This window comes from Manacus vitellinus, unplaced genomic scaffold, assembly GCF_001715985.3.
Source record: "Manacus vitellinus isolate BGI_N305 unplaced genomic scaffold, ASM171598v3 scaffold_51_pilon, whole genome shotgun sequence".
Lineage (NCBI taxonomy): Eukaryota > Metazoa > Chordata > Aves > Passeriformes > Pipridae > Manacus > Manacus vitellinus.
The window spans coordinates 4468727-4485211 of NW_021940620.1; the positions used below are offsets into that span (position 1 = coordinate 4468727).

At 42.8% G+C, this 16485-nt stretch overlaps 1 protein-coding gene across 1 annotated transcript in view; it reads right to left on the minus strand.

The window, feature by feature from the left end:
• ADAMTS2 (ADAM metallopeptidase with thrombospondin type 1 motif 2) overlaps nt 1–16485 on the minus strand; it is a 171592-nt gene that overhangs the window by 7464 nt on the left and 147643 nt on the right. Inside the window, exons 12-21 of the mRNA XM_029962947.1 lie at nt 15099–15274; nt 10947–11080; nt 10024–10147; nt 9330–9410; nt 7713–7876; nt 6376–6535; nt 5595–5727; nt 3153–3360; nt 2697–2826; nt 1570–1659 (exon numbers count right to left, since the gene is read on the minus strand). Of these exons, the coding sequence (XP_029818807.1) occupies nt 1570–1659; nt 2697–2826; nt 3153–3360; nt 5595–5727; nt 6376–6535; nt 7713–7876; nt 9330–9410; nt 10024–10147; nt 10947–11080; nt 15099–15274 (1400 nt within the window). The remainder of the gene's footprint in view (nt 1–1569; nt 1660–2696; nt 2827–3152; nt 3361–5594; nt 5728–6375; nt 6536–7712; nt 7877–9329; nt 9411–10023; nt 10148–10946; nt 11081–15098; nt 15275–16485) is intronic.

Genomic DNA, 16485 nt, shown 5'->3' on the forward strand with positions numbered 1-16485 from the left:
TGTTTCAGGAAATTATCATATTAACAGCAAAATTTAAATATGTGATCACATGATAATGACAAGTTTGAAGTGCTACACTGTTGACGACCCAAAGATTCAAAAATGCCACTTTTCCAAAAAATATGATCAAAGCAATAAGGTAGTAATTTGCTCCAAGACTGCAGTTTTACAGTTGATACATTTCTACTATTGGTACTGACTGTCACAAACAGGTTTATGACTTGTGAATTCCAAATCTTCAACACAAACACGGAAGGTGAAGCACGAATGCCAGTTAAATTTCAGTAAGTCAGGCCACAATCCTGTCTTGATGAAGATATGGATATGCACTGTGCAAATTAACCTCCAATTAAATTTACTGCCTTCCAATAGTTATCATTCAAGTAAAAACACTCCATATGAAGATTAACTCAAGGTACCAGTGTACTGTTTATATTTAAAGCTGGATCTGGTAAATTAATGCCATTTACATTTCAACATTAAGGCATTTTTCTAAAATTCTTCTTCTAAGCAAAAAAAAAGCAATAAAAATTGAGGTAATTCTGTAGTAGTTCACACTGTTATGTTTGCCAGTTGACACATCTAAGAGCACACACACACATACACACACACACACACAACCATACCAGTCAAGTCAGACATGCACATGGTGAAAAAAGACCAAAGATGTAATGAGTATAAACAGCTCCGTGCTGAGCAGCTGGAGACATCGTAGTCATGAAAACATCATATTGCCTCCGCCACGCTGAGAAAAACACCACCACGCAACCTTCTACATGGACCACGCCTGTTCTGCTTAGGGTTTGTTTCTAAAGTGAAAAGTACGCAAAACTGGCAAAAATTGTGCGATGGGAATCAAATGAATGCAGCTTTTCTCAAGGAGAAACACACCAAACCGCCACCGGGAGTTTGGCGAGAGCCGGCGGCGGCGGCGTAGCAGCACGGGAAGCACCGACAGAAACTCAGCTTCTGCTTCCCAGTGAGCCCTCCACGGGTAAATGTGAGGGTCAGGAATAAAAAGTGAGCAGCAAGGGTGAGGAAAGCAACAGCCCCGCAAAGGAAAATGGAATGAAAAAATTCTTCCACTCATCAGAGACTACCCTGTCAGCGAACTGAAACCAGAGAGTTAGGAGATTTCGGGTTTTTAGATAAAGGAGAACTTTAGCACTACAAGGTGTCATTATTGTGATGTGATCACATTCACAATAAGTTCTCAGTTTTGCTATCAAACTGAACATCAGGAACCAGTAAGAGCCTTTTTTCACCATCATCAAGCAACAAGCAAACCGATCCCAGCTCCCTTTCAGAGGACTGCAACATACTGTGGAGATCCAACTTCACACATCCAACACTTCAAGACCTCCACCACCAGTGCTACGCAAGCTCCAGAGAAGAAAGACACCGAGCACCAAGTGCCTGGTGTGAAAAAACAGATTCAGCCCAAGATTTAAACTTGGCAAAGTCAAGGGAACTTTCCGCATAGAGAGAAGAAGAGAGCAAAAGGCAAAGTCCACACTCGATGTGGCATGCATTTAAGGGCAAAGGCAGAGTTATAAATGGGTCTTTTACTTGAAGATATTTTCTGGATGGGGTAGTCTGGATCAGGTCTTGACAGCCATTGTATCATGTAGGTTTTCTTTGAAGGATCAGAAACGTTTCCTTGAATAGAGGGGAAAAAAAAAAAACATAACACAACATATGTTAGACAGCATTAAATAGTTGCCCTGTCAGAAGGGGATGAGCTGAGAGAGTGAGTGGGCTCCAGTGGTGAAGGAGCCCAGGGAAGGATTATGACCAGGCTGTGTAGTTTTGGGCAAAGGGTGCTGCTGTTTGGGGAGGTTGCTACAGCTCGTGCCCAGCACTTGACAGCCAACACAAAAGACAGCCCAAAGGCCAGTTCTCCAGCAGCACTTCTCAGGGCAGTGCTACAAATGTCCTCAGAGATATGCAGCCTGGTTTAGTTATACTGCCTTGTTAAAATTGTCATGTTGGAGACCGTAATTGACAGCTTGCTTCTAATTAATTAGGAATCAAAAGCTACCCTGAGCGATACATCAGGAATAAAAGAAAATTACTTAATAATAGGAATATGTAAAATGATCTCACAGGCATCATTTGCTAACAGCTGAAAAGCTAACAAGGATAAAAGCCTTATTGTCCTGGATTAAGAAGGAAAACAATTATTTATAGGTTTAAAAAACTGAATTAGATAACCCCTGCAGATGACTTGTGTCTGACAGAATGGAAAAAAAGCCTGGAACTGTCGATGAAGATGAGGAAAGCAAAGAGGCATCTTTGTACATGATGCCCTTGCTTAGCCAAAACCCAGCAGCCTCCTGCCAAGCCCTGCAGGTCTCAGGGGTGCAGGGCTGTTCTTGGGCAGTGCTCCTCACCCAGGGCAGCTGTTGGCTGCTGGCAGATCCAGCCATCCCCACTGTACCGGGGTCTGCCCCAGACTCTCATGCTGTTCTGAAGCAAGTGCTGCTCCCCAGCAGAAGAGATTGACCACAGGCCCGAGAATCCCATTGCCCACAGAACAGCTCTAAATTTGGAAAATCTGCTCAAAACAGGGATTGTGGAGAACTGCCGCCCCAGGCAGACGTAGCACACCAGCATAAATTCAATGAAGGCGTTGCAAATAAATAAATTAATACTTTCTCAACAAGTACCATACAGTCTAGAAGACAAGCACTTACTTGGGCATGGAGGTAGTCTGCAAATCCTTACGTTCTCTGGTTTATTCTCCTTGCACAGGCCAATAGCGTTGTCCCTGGTCCGGCACAGCACCGGGCGATCCTGTGTGCCATTGCCACAGCTGACAGAGCACTGGAAGGACATGCAGCAGTTAGACCCCAGTCCCACTCCTTTGGAAACAATGGATTAGAAATTAGCTTCTGAACTGCCCTTGGTATGAGCTGACAGGGTGCGTTATTTGAACCACTGCGGTACCCACGGTAACCAAGGAAGAGGAAGAACCACTCACTGCTTTTTGTGGTGCACCAGTGACTGTGAAACACTGCAAGAATGGTCTGAGCAATAAACAAACAACTGTAAACCTGAGACATCTATTCACAGAAGCATCCATTCACAGCACCAGGGATGGCATTGCTTGTCAGAAATTAGTTGCTTGAGACCTCCAGGCAGAGACTGACCTGTGACCAGGGTCCTATTCTCCACTGTGCTGGGCACAGCTCCCGGTTGCAGGGCCTCCTGCCCTCGGGGCGGTCGTTGTTGCAGTACTTGGTGTGAACAGACCGGTTTGTGTTGTCGTGGAGGGGCTGGATGCATCGCACCGATCGCACCTGATACCCTGTTTTCCCACAGGTTTTGCTGCAAGGCTCCCATTCTCCTGTAACCCATCTGGGTTGGTGAAAAGAGAGGAAGGTGAGTAAAATTCCTTCCTAAATTAAGTGAGCTCAGACTGTCGATCTCTAACTCCGTAACACAGGTTCAACACAACGTTAACACTAGTTCTGATACAGAAAAAGAAGATATGAAAAACCATAAGCAGTTATGGTGAGGGTTATTTGAACATGCACCTGAAATATCATTAAGATGACACAGATCTTTAATATTAATTGTTCCCATTACTTCTGAGATGAGCATTATTCTTACTTTGCCACATTTGCTTTGACTTTAAGCTGGCTTTTACAAGACTGCACATAAAAATATGGTAGCTTTTATGTCAAGAGCAGCCACCCAAGGGTGCTGCTGAGCTTCCCAGGTCTTGGTGCATGAGATGTGCCTTGTCTCATAATGTAGCATTCACCAGCCACCCCCACAGCTGGTTCCCATAGGAGTGAAGCCAAAACATCTGGACTAGAAATGCAGTTCCAGCCTGGCCCATATCTGGGCACTCCACGGATGACGCTCTTGGTCATGTTAGGCACCATCAGCTGAAGTACTGTCAAACCCAGCTACTACCCAGTGCTGTGTGTGCTGAGCTTGGGCAAATCGGGGTCTTCAGCATCATAAATGTTTGGTTTTGGGGAAGGCAACACTCCACTGAAAACCGTAGTGTCTGAGTTCATAATGTGCAAATCATTTTGGCCACTGAAAAATGAAACCTATGGTTTGTAATGTGGTGTATTTCAAAACATCGCTGATCACCCAAACCAGCTCATGAATTACAGCTACAAATTGTAGGGAACTTAGAGAAGAGCAACAGGGACAGACAGGACCAGCGGACATTTACATAGAGTGCTGAAAGCTTGGTTATAATTAAGAAGGTATACAGCAGTCTATAAATATTTACAGAGTGCAGTGATCTGCCAGATGGAAATATTGTTCCATTTAAACAGTATTCATGGGATAAACTTAAACAAAAAACATACACAGTCTGATGAAACACCCTGAGTTTGAAGGAATTGTCCTACAGTACTCATAAAATCCTGGGTTTAGAAATAGTCAGGAAATAGCATGGGGACGAGGCACTGCACTACAGGCTGCAATTAAACAAAAAGTAACTATTTCACCCAACTTTCTCTTTGTAACCTACGGAAATTACCCAGCTGTGGAGAAAAGTGAGTGCTGTGGAGCACAAAGCCATGAATCCTGAGGTGACTTCTGATACAAAGATGAGTTTTTCCCAGTGGTGAAGAAGCAGCATATTAGTGTAGTGGGTGTCAGAGAGCTTCATAAAACCCCTTAAATAATTGCCTCTCCTATGTACAAGAGCAAAATGCTCCGATGACTTTCTATGGAAACAGAGGTGACTGAAACTTCAGGGATCCAAGTACAATTTAGGATCCTATTGAGTCTTTGTGGTACCAAAGTCCAATTATATTTGCAGCTAAAAGGAGAATACAGTCCTTTCCAGAGAGCCTGAGATAGAGTTAGGTCATTACTTTGGTTTTCCAGTAAATAAATGTTAAACCCTGACCATGCTGAGTTTATGGGGCACAGTTTCTTGCCTTTTCTCTTTCAAATATTTTTTTTGAAAGGAAGTTAGGAAATATTGTGTGGTATGTTCTATTTATTTGCTGTGATTCCTGGAATCTATAGTTGGTCCCCAGAGATAAAAGCTGGGATCAACATACTCCTTTCTTGTTGCAGTAGCAGCACAAGGAATATATGAGTCCTACATGTGGCAGGAATAACCTGCTGCCAGTCAAAAAAATCATCTGTAAAATGTGCATTAAAATATTTATAACACTTGACTATGTAGAGCAAAGATTAAGGTAATAATGGGCATATCACACTGTAGGAGGGCAGCCAGAGAAATTTAACAGGTCAAATATTTTTCATGCATTTAAATGTCAAAAAATATGAACTTCAGGAAGATTTGGATTTGAGAGTCTGGATGACATTGGTTTCCTTATGTAGCACTGTGTGCATTTCTTCTGACACAGTTAATTCACAGTGTGTAAAATCAGCTGAATTTGTGTCTATTTTGTGCTACCTCAAGATGGCCTGAACACAAACGTCTGGATCAAGGCAGCGCTTCTTTTCTAATCCAACTGATGTCGTAAGTAATAGGACCCAGCAGTCCCAGAAACAGTATTTCTATGAGCTGAATACACAAGTGCTGGGTGGGTGTGATGCCTCCTGCCCCCCCACCCCCAGGGAGCAGTGCTGTGGGCAGGGATGCTTACATGGGCTGGGAGCACTCCTGGAGGTTGCACACCCTGCGGATGGGCTTGGGCTTTTGGATCACCTCGCAGAAACTCCGATGAACCATCTTGTGGTCCGTCTTCCTCCGGCAGCCGTACTTGGTGAACTGGTAGCCTGGAGAAAGACACTCCTCTTATTCTCAGTACTGGTAAATCTCACAGAGGACTCACGTTTCAAACAAACTGTACACACGCTGTCAGAGGTCGCAGTAGGAGCTGCGCGCGACCAAAGGAGCTCTAAACCGCACCAGATTAACACGTATTCATGCGAATTGAACACCCAGAATTGCTCACCCCCTTCATTTATTTACCACAGGCTTTAATGAGAAGAACAACAAGATTTAACATTTCAAAAACATTCTGCACATCTGCCCAGCCACAGTCCAGCACTGCAGCCTGACCTGGGGAACAGCATTGGGGTTCGCATCTGGCCCCAAAAGCAGGAGTCTGACCTTGCAAGGTCCTTGCCACAGGATGTGCATTTACAAAGGGCTGCCCCATGGCATCTTGAGGTTTGTCACCTTCACAGTTCAGAGACTCTCATCCAAATCTTGGACATTTGTCCAATTTTTCAGTTTCATAAGCATAAATCAGACATGAGCCAGCCCAGAACTGCCCCCAAACTATTTAAGTCAGATTTTAACTCCATTTGCTGTTTATATATCTATTATGTAACTTAAATGAAACCCCTCCTACACTCCTGTTCTCCCCAGGGTCTTGTGGCAATGAATCAATTTTAAATGGTCTGGGGTCTTGCTTTTACCTCCTCCACAAGGTTTTGAACACTGGGACCATTTCTTCAAAGCCCATTCATATGACACTGAGTCCTCTTCCAAAACATTATTATTATCTACATTCAAGGAATCTTCATGGATCATGTACTTGTAAGTCAAAGATATCTTGGCACCACCGTGAGGAATCACCTAGTAAGCAAACCAGAGGTAAGTAAAAAAGATACGAAAAACTGATACCAGAAGCTCTGTGAGATGACATGAATAGGGACCATCATGGCTCAAATATAAAAACATCCCCAGAGGGATTTAAACCTTTTAGCTGCACTCAACAGATTTTTTTTCCCTGATGAAATAGTATATCCTTATGACATAGAGTTTCTAAACTGCATATTAAGAAAGACTGTTGTTGATTTAGACTTATTTTTCTTGCCAGCATTGGACTGGCTTCATGATACTAAATTTTTTCCATATCCCATCATAAAGGAAGAAAATTTTGTGCTAAAACGATAATGGATAGTTCCACTAAAAGACAAAGCAAATTCAACTGCAGAGATAACTGAAAACAGCAAAGAAAACTGCTTATATTTCTGATAAAACACAAATATTCTTATGATAACTTATGATAGTTCGGCAAAGCTTGTTACTTAATCTTGACAGAAATATAAACTATTTAGAAAGAGTTTTTGTTATCACACTGCACTAAGACAAATGCAAGAAAACAGAACACAATGAGAATAAACTGAAAAATATTGGTCCTTTGGAAACATAATATTTATTCCTCCTTTGGAGTTCAGCTGGTGTAGATCAACACATTACAGCTGTTTTCAGAGGTATTCTGGACCAACTTATCCCTACTCCTTTAAGTCTATCATTTGCTGGTTTGTAATGAAAAAAGAGTGTAGTTGGGTGGTTTTGGGAACTGTGGAACTGGCTGTGCCCTGACAAAGGGAGCCTGGAAGCACAAGACTCCTGCGTCTGCCTTTGCAGGATATATTTCCAGAACATGGATGGGAAAAGGATCTATTAGATCAAGCTGACTTGAACCACTTTGACCTTTTTTAACTTATGCTCTCATGTCAGATGTGAGAAGTAAGCTGCAGAGTCTCTCCACAGTGGCTGATTGCTAGGCCGTCCGCAGGAAATAATCAGGAGAGCTGGTTGCTCAACACTTAAGGCTGAGTTATAACAACTCTTGCACAGAGCAATGAATTAGGAGAAAGGAATCAAAATACATCTTCTATTGTCTTATAACTGAAGCAGATGTCTTCTTTTAACTCACAAGAGGAATCTAAATTATATGATAGCCCATAATGGCTCTGTAACCCTGACACTGTGTTCTGTGGGAGATGGTTTTTGTTTGACTTACCAGAATAACTATCCCATTACGCAGCGGTCCCATGGTCTGCACCGTTTCTCTATCATCGTCATTCCGATATTCCCACTCCACACCCATGTCAATAAATACTTTGGAGTCTGGCACATAGTTGTCTTCACTAAGAATGAATTTCCCCGTCTCACGGTTTTTAATAGCTAGGAACAACACAAGAGAAGTGAATATGAGAGGTTTGCTTCTCATCTCCGGTTTTGTTCTGCTCCTGTCCCAGTGGAAGAAGCAGAAAAGGCCAGTCTGAATTTTCCTCTGTTCTCTCACAGGTTTGGAACGACTTTTTCAGGTGTCTCATTGAAGTGCCAATGCTTTTCTGCTCAGCTCCAGAAACATCAATTGTCCTTTTTTTCCCTTTTTCATTGCCTGCCTTGCCAGAGAAATGAGGCCAGCCCGGCTGCACCGCGGGGGTCCAGCTGCCTTCTCCCAGCTAACAACTTCTAAATCCACTGGCCAAATCCGAGCCAATTTGAGAGCTGGTGGGGGTCCCAGGGCTATTCAGCTCTTTCATATGTTCTAAGGCAGCTCAGGAGGCTGTTACTGCTCCATCAGAGAAAGGCTACTGGGCTAACCCCCAGCAGGTCCCCACAGCAAGAGAGGGACACTTAGAAACAGTATTAATTCTCCTGCTCAGATCCAGTCCTGACACAGACACAGCCCTGTTAAGCTCCTGCTGCTTTGCAGGCACCTGCCACTGCACACAGCACCTGGTTCCTCTGCTCCAGATCCCACCAGTGCTCCATCCTTCACCTGGAGAGACTTCAGCCACCTTTGTATTAGGACAGGTTTTCAGCTGAGATGGAAAATTTGCCCTTCTCGTTAGCAGAAGCAGGGACTGTTTGTTATTTAACACCGGATTTTAACTCCATTTTCTCTCAAGCAGCCATCTGAGCACCCTGGTCCCTCAGCCCTGGCCTCAGCAGCTGTTCGTGTCCCTGCACAGCACTTACCCCACACGGACAGAACTTTGTCTGAACTTGCAGCAAGGGAAGCATTCACTGGTGAGAAATTGGGATGACTCACCATACAATTAGCAGACCATTCGCTGTGAATCTACCTCCAATTAGTGGCAGCCTACTAGACACTGCTTCCCATTGATTACAGGGCAGGGGAGGAGCAGATTTCAATTACCTCCTAAGCTGCTGCATTGATTTGGCAACCTCATGTCAATACTGTTAGCAATGGGGCAGAATCTGGAACGTATTTGGATGTAGCTGGGAAAGACTGAAGATGGGTAGCACATTGTAAAAGATGCACACAAAGACCATGGAATCATAGAATGGTTTGGTTTGAAAGGGACCTTAAAGATCATCTAGCTCCAACTCCCATAGGATGATGCATTGCACCCCATGAAATAATTTAATGCCTCTCAGCTTTCACACATGCACATCCCAACACAGAGATCTGGGACACCAGGGAACACAGCACAGGGAAATCAAGTTGCCAAACAAGTTTCCTAATTTACCATACTTGAAGAAGGTACGTGGTGTGGGAGGATAATGGGTAAACAAATGCATAAACACATTGTCAGGCTCCAAAGACAAAAATAAACAGTAGAAAAAATTATTCTGACTGAAAATTTTCCTACTTGTTACTTACCAAGATTATGAGTGGTGGCATCTGTTTCCTGTATAAGTAAATGTCTTGCACCAGCAGGAATTTCAAACATCTTAATGTGTCCTATATTGCAGTATTCGAAAATATAGTAATGGGTTAGTATGCCACAAACAGGAAGGGTCTGTCTTAGGTTTTTAAATAAATCTTATTTTCTGAAAGCAGGGTGTATTACAACAAGCTAATCCAGCATCATTCCCATCCCTATTTCCGTGCCAGGTGATGGAACATAACAGGGACAAAGGGCTTTGGGGCAGAAGAAAGATGCCTTTAAATGTCATCAACAGACTTTGCTTCAGACTAAGATGGGCTTTGAGTGCCTTATGCACCCCCAGATACCAGGCAATCTGCTGTCTGATAGTGAGTGATGATGACATATTATTGCAGCACTCCAGTGACTTGGACAGAGCAGGTGAGTGACATCAGCAGCCCAAGAAAGTCCACAGCTCTCCAACAAGGAGCAGGGAAGCCCTCCTCTGGGCACGCACTGATCAGCTTTAACTGATCATTGGACAGAAGCCTTATTTTCAAATTCTAGACACATCTGGACACATATTGTTTATTGGAATTAATGGTGCTGCAAACAGTTTGTAATTTTCCTGGTACTTTCCATGAGACAGAAGAGATCAAGCAAAAATACCCTGAATTCCCCAGGACAAACCACGCTGAATGCACTGACCTTGTTTCTTTGGTACTCTTGAAAATGTTCTTTTCACCACTTTGCAGTGGGTATTATCTCCTCCACAAACACCACACTTATCTTCCTGCTTCGTGGAACCTATGACCCTGTCACACCCAACTTTCTGTGCACAAAAGAGAGAAAGAGTCATTCTTATTTATCCACTCTTCAAATGAGCCTTCACTTCATATATCAAACCCCAGACTTCTGCATCAGTAAAGCAGTACACCTGGTAGTATTTTCCTGCAAGATCAACACCTAACCAGATTTTAATATTTCCAGTTCCTATAAAAGCTGTCAATTGGGTGATTATATTTTCATATTATGCTTCACAGTGGTCCTCTTACTGAAGGAACAGTTGAGGAAAAGCTCTTAAGCCTCAGCTTATCTTCAGGCAGCTGCTTAAATTCCAGGAGGATCAATGCATCTATACGAGGATAAGAACCTCCCCCAGTGCTTTGATAGTCAGAGACTCTAATTCCATTGAAAGATGACCTGCAGCAGATCCTGACTTAGAGGAACTGTCATTGATTTTTTAAAAATAGCATGATCAAATACAGAGAGAATGCACATCAGCCACATCCTAACACCACTTTCCTTGAAAGCTGCTGCGTGTTCCTATTTCATTGTACATTCCACCCCCACTAAACCTCAGCAGGAAAAGCTTCCCTTGAAAGCCAATTGTAATAGTTCATCTCAAAATGCTGCATGAAATATTACTTGTGTAGGTAGGTGCTTTTGGAACTGAGTCACAGGCATGGCAACTGTGAATATCACACATAATATTGTGACAATAATCCTAATGAAATCTCCTTATTGCCTGAAGCGTTATTATACTTAGCCATTCTTGGAGAGAAGCACTCAGGCTACATTTTAATTGTTGTCACAACAGTGAGCTCTGAAAGGAGCCATCAAACACTCACCAAGCAGTCTCCCCTCACACAGATGCTGTAGGCATCCTTGTAGGAGCAGCGGGTCCCATCGTGTACCATCCTTTTCATGTACACCACATCCCCTGTCTCCTTTGATTCACAATACAGGTGGCACCTCTCCTTAGCTGAAAAAAAAAGTAAAATTGTGAGTGTTCATCTCCCACAGTTTAATAGCTGACATTGTGAACAGCACTTTATCAGTAGTGTTAGCTCTCTCTTCTTCCTTGCACACGAAATGTGGTACCCCAGAAATCATCGATGCTTGTCCCCTTTCAAAGGCTCTGTGATCATTTGGAAACTGCTGAATCCTAAAGCACCTGTGTGTTACCATTAGGAGACAGACTTAAAAACAACAGATCATTGACTTCGATGGGGGGATCTATTTAATCCTTCAAAGATGATCCAGTCTGGCGAGGATTCTTCAGTCTGCTCCACAACTACCTGTGAGAGATGCAAGTTTCTCCTGCACTGCACTTAAATATGAAAAAAGCCAAAGCAACTTTGCCATTATAAGCAGCTGTTTGACACTGAATGAACCTGGCATCCAAAATTTCTTCAGGAACAGCTGAGCCATAGCATTTCCTCCTAGTCATGAAGTTAATTTTTCCTCGTGGTCGTACTTGTATTTACGATAATTTAAATCATTAAACAAGATGAGATGTCAAAAAGAATCAGAAAAAACCCTATTTTTTACTGCTAACACATGCACAAACAGCCAGACAAGTGGTATTTTCTCTAATCTGTTCCAAAGAGCTAAGAACAAAAAACAAAGCTGAAAATGGCTAGTCAGTGACTAAATAAAGTTTTATTCCACTACTGTATTTCATTTTATCCATTTCTCTTGCTGTCCTCAGCCCAATAATAGGATTCTATGCTTTCTTTGGCACTGAAGAGCAGATGGTCTTTCTGTTAGATGAAACAAATAGAGATTCTGCTATTTTAGCATGATTAAAAGTTGGGACATTTTTCCCACCATTTAAAACAATAATGACCCTTCCATTATAGCAGTTCAATTGATATAAATCTTCACAGGCCCTTTGCGTTCTTCCCCCATACAGTTCCATGGCCTCTGCCCTCTTTTTATAAAGTCCTTGTTATTGCTGTTGATGTCCTCAAGGCTGCTGGGTATTGGTACATCAGAGACCTTTGTTACTCTTCCCAAATAATGCAGAGATGTCACGCTAAGAGTGTAGGGTCTAGTCTATTGAAACAGGTACTTTACGTTTTTTGTGCAAATCCTTAATAGGCGACTATTAAGATCATAATGATGGCAGACCTAATGTATTTGCATATGTTAGAAATATTAAATTATGCACAAGACATAGATGTGTTCACACCACCCCCCTGGGTACGTTCCCACCCCCACCCCATACATAGCACGCATTCACTGCACGCGATTCAGGGAAAATATCAGCAGGTCTGACTGGGTGCCAACAGCTCTGTACAAGGGCTCTATTTTAGAGATGGTTCTGTTCCCACTGCTCCATGGGAACAATAAATGTGCAAGTGCTGTTAAATTGGACCCTGTTAATTGCAAAGAATTGTTTTCTTCCTATTCACTGGTGTTGGGCATAGTAGAGGTGCAGGAGCATGGATGTGATGTGTGCCTGTCCATTCCCTGCTCCCCATGAGCTTCCTTCTCATTTAATTGAGGCTGGGAGCTAATAGCCAATGTCACACTCTGCTGCCCTGGCAGATGCACGACACAGGGGTCTGTGAGCACAGCAGGGGCGAGGAGATGGGGTGCTCAGAGGGCTTGGAGCAGGAGACAGGCCATGGCACAACAGGGCATTGGGATGCTCAAGCACACACTGGGGTGTATCCCAGCTCAGCTTTTCTCTGCCCGCAGCGTGAGGTGCTCCTCTCTGTTCCTGTCCCATACACAATGTGCCAGACACATCCAGCTGAGCTGTGTGTGAAATGTATGGATTTATGTCACTTCTGAGCCACGACTGCACAAAGTATGTCACTGATATGCCTTATCTTTACAAAAGGGAGTTTTAAATAGATTGGAGTTCAAGCGTAAGCCACCCTCTGGCCTTGCTTTCACACAAAAGCTGTTCCCTTTAATAACCCTGCACAGGTAAATGGAACTCTCAAGGTGTGTGCAGTCATAGCACAGATATATGGGAAACCAGTGGTGCCCAGGGATCAGTGCTCAGACATCAATGAGCTGATTTCTGACCCAGAAGCCATTGAATCTAATAGAAAAAAAATCTGATTAGCTTCAGTGGTCTTTGCAGCAGACTGCTCCAAAGCCTAAAGCAGAAGCAAAGGTCCTGCAGGCCACAGCATTCATCCCCTCACCCTGTGCCAGCAAAGCTATTCCATGAAATTAAGCTGTGAGGCTGTGTCTGTGCCTTTGAAAATCCCAAACTGACCAAGATGGCATGAAAAGAATAAGGGAACCCTGAGAACTGTTTGGGAAGAAAGTCAGGCAAAGTAATTGCAAGGAATTTGCTATTAATTTCTGGCAAAGTATCCTCTCACTGGAATGCAAAATGATTCACCCAAAGTGACCCTTCCCCTCCCAGCAATGGGTGCTGGGCTGAGGGCAGGGTGGGTGCCCAGTACCTGCCCCTTGCCAGGGTGACCCTGCCCTCATGGCTTGTCATTCAAGTGAAGCGATACAGTTTAAAAACATGTTCGAGGAGCTGAGACTCATTGCCCTCCGCCTTTTTGTTTGGTAAAACATCTTCTCAGTGTATTTTCTGGCAGTAGCAGACGTGGCAGTAGCACAGCAACAACCCTCATGGCCCAAATTAACCAGCTGCACTTCCACTGACAGTTAAGCCGAGGCATTAACAGGAACATTTTTGTCCTAAGAGATGATCTCTGCCGAGGTGCCAGAACACCAGCCTGACCATGCTGGTTGAGACCCAGCACGCATCCAACCCAACACCTGCCTCCAACAGTGCCAGCAGTATTTTTGCAGGAAGATGTAAGAACAAACTGGATACTCTTCTCAGAATATTCTCCAAGTTCTTTTTAAACTGCAGGTTGGGGACTTCCGAAGTCATGGCAGGAACTTGGTGTTTAATAGCTCTTTATGAATTGTAGAACTGTCAAGAATTTTTCTAAATCATTTTTAAAACTTTCTGGCATCTGCAAGTTCCTGTGACAGTGAATTCCAGGATAATTAGATACTGTGTGGAAAAGTACTTCCTCTTATTTGTTTTAAATCTGCCACCTGATAATTTTATTTGATGTTCCCAGGCTTGGGAACATTATAATCATTCTGTGTTCAGTCTCTTAGTGCCACTCACAAATCTGTAACTCTATCTTTTTAATCTAAATCCTTGTTTTTTCAGGGTGGGAAGTCCTGGTTTATCCAAACTCTCCTCATCCAGAAATCATTGTTTATGTTTGATTTATTATGGCCTTTCTCAGTTCAACTGTAGGTTTTTTAGCAATGTGGGCAGCAGCGAGATGGGCACAACCTGAGCTACTCCAGCCAAATATTTAAAATGCAGACACACCGTGCAGGTACTCAGGGGCAGATCAGTGTTCTCCATCCCTCTCTTGACAGTCACTGAACTGATGTTTTCCTAAAGCTATTCCCAACTCCCAGTCTTTCTGTTCAGAGCCCACCTTGTCTACAGACCCATACACACACACACACACACACACACACACACCAATTTTCCCCCCCGTATCCATTACTAGCATTCATTAATACCAAACTTCTTTTGCCATCTTCAGTCACTTTGTGTCACAAGGTCCTTCTGCAGCTCTCACAGTGCCCTGCCCTAGTTTAATTAGCCTCAGTAATTTTGTGACCTGAGTAGATTTTGTCACCTGGTTTGTTCCCTTTCCCTGCTCTCTGCCATATCCAGCAGCACCCATGCTGCCAGCACCCGTCTTTGTGGACACATCCTCCCATGTAAAACCATTCCCTTTTGTCTCATGATGACTCAATTTAAGAGCTCTCATTGGAGAACAGAGTCCAAAGTCTCTGAAAATCCAAGTACATTGTATGAATTGGATCACTCATACATACACTGATACTCACTGATTCCTCCAAACAACTCATAACAGATTTGGGAGGCATCATTTCCCTAGAAGAAGTTTTACCTCTCCCTGTATAGTTTTAATTGATATTTTCAACTGATTTTAGTTTTCATAGGAAAAGGAGCTACTCACCATCGACATGTTCATAGGGGAGCCAATGGTGTTTTGTGTTCTGGTACTCAAAGTAGGGGTCCCACTGCCTGCATTGCTCCTCTCTGAAATCCTCAAAGTCCTTGGGACAGTCCTGTGTGTTGCACAGCTGGAACTCGTAGCTCGGCCCCACACACGTGCGGCCTCCGTTGGCAGGACTGTGGTGGGGAGAGAAACCCACTGTTAGTTTTGCCATTAATGGATGAATTGAGTGTCTATCAAATCTTTTGAGGAGCAGTTTAATTCCCAGTCGTGTCAGTAGGCACTTGGAGAAGCCAGTGCTGTATTTCTGATATGGAAAAAATATATTTCCCTTCAAAACCCACTGTCACCATTTAGCTCTTAAAAACCAATTTCTGCAAGCAGAGGCTCAAACCACTTGATAACTGCAAGAAAAGTCATTTTCTTGGTGTAGCCAGGAAAGGGAAGCACAAGCAGATGAAGCAAGTCATCCACATTCACCCCTAAGCCAGCAGCACACCCAGCACAGCCCAGCTTTGTGCTGTGTCCCCAGGCAGATGTGCCCCAGGTCACTCTCACATCCAGCAGAGCTCAGGAGCTGCAGCTGGGTTTGCACCCTCTTCCAGAAAACATTTTCAATAGTGCATTGGGCTTTTCCTACATGAAAATAGATTTTACAACTAAATCTGTGCCCGCAGTTATAAAGGTCACTTTCGTGTTGCCAATGTAATAAAGGCTGAAATGAGAACTGCCAAATTTTTTCTTAACAGAACAATTTCCATTGGAAAATGCTGCATCATAAAACTTGATTTGTTTTAAAAAATCAATGATAAGATGATTTTTAACACTAGTCAAGTTCAAGTGCTTTATCAACACAAACTAAGAAATTCAATGTTAAAAATATTCTGTCTGGTAAAATAATTTAATTCTGACAATTGTTTCAGTTCTTGCTGTTAGGATCTTGACATTTTATGATACCACACTAAGATAGCAATAATTATACATATCATATTATTTGTATATACCAATCTCTATTCAATATACTTTACTTGCAGTATTACTGAAATTGAATCATTCTGAGTTATCTAGATGGCTCATATGTAAGTTATTGAAGCAAAACCATTCAAAATTCCTAAAATTAACTTTGGAGAAGGTTCTGATCTCCAGAACTTTGTTCCAACTTGGAACGAAAACCATTTGAAAATATTTTAAGACCTTCTTGTTGAAATATCCTAAAAAGTGGATTAAAGAAAACTTTTTTAAAAGGTTTTAAAAAAAAATCCAGCAAATCCTTGCCGTCATTTCATGCTCACATATTGAATCAAGACATATATAGGGCCCTAAACTTTTACTTATGTTTTACACAGTAGTGTATTAGCACTTTCAAGATCCCTGTAATGGCAGAACT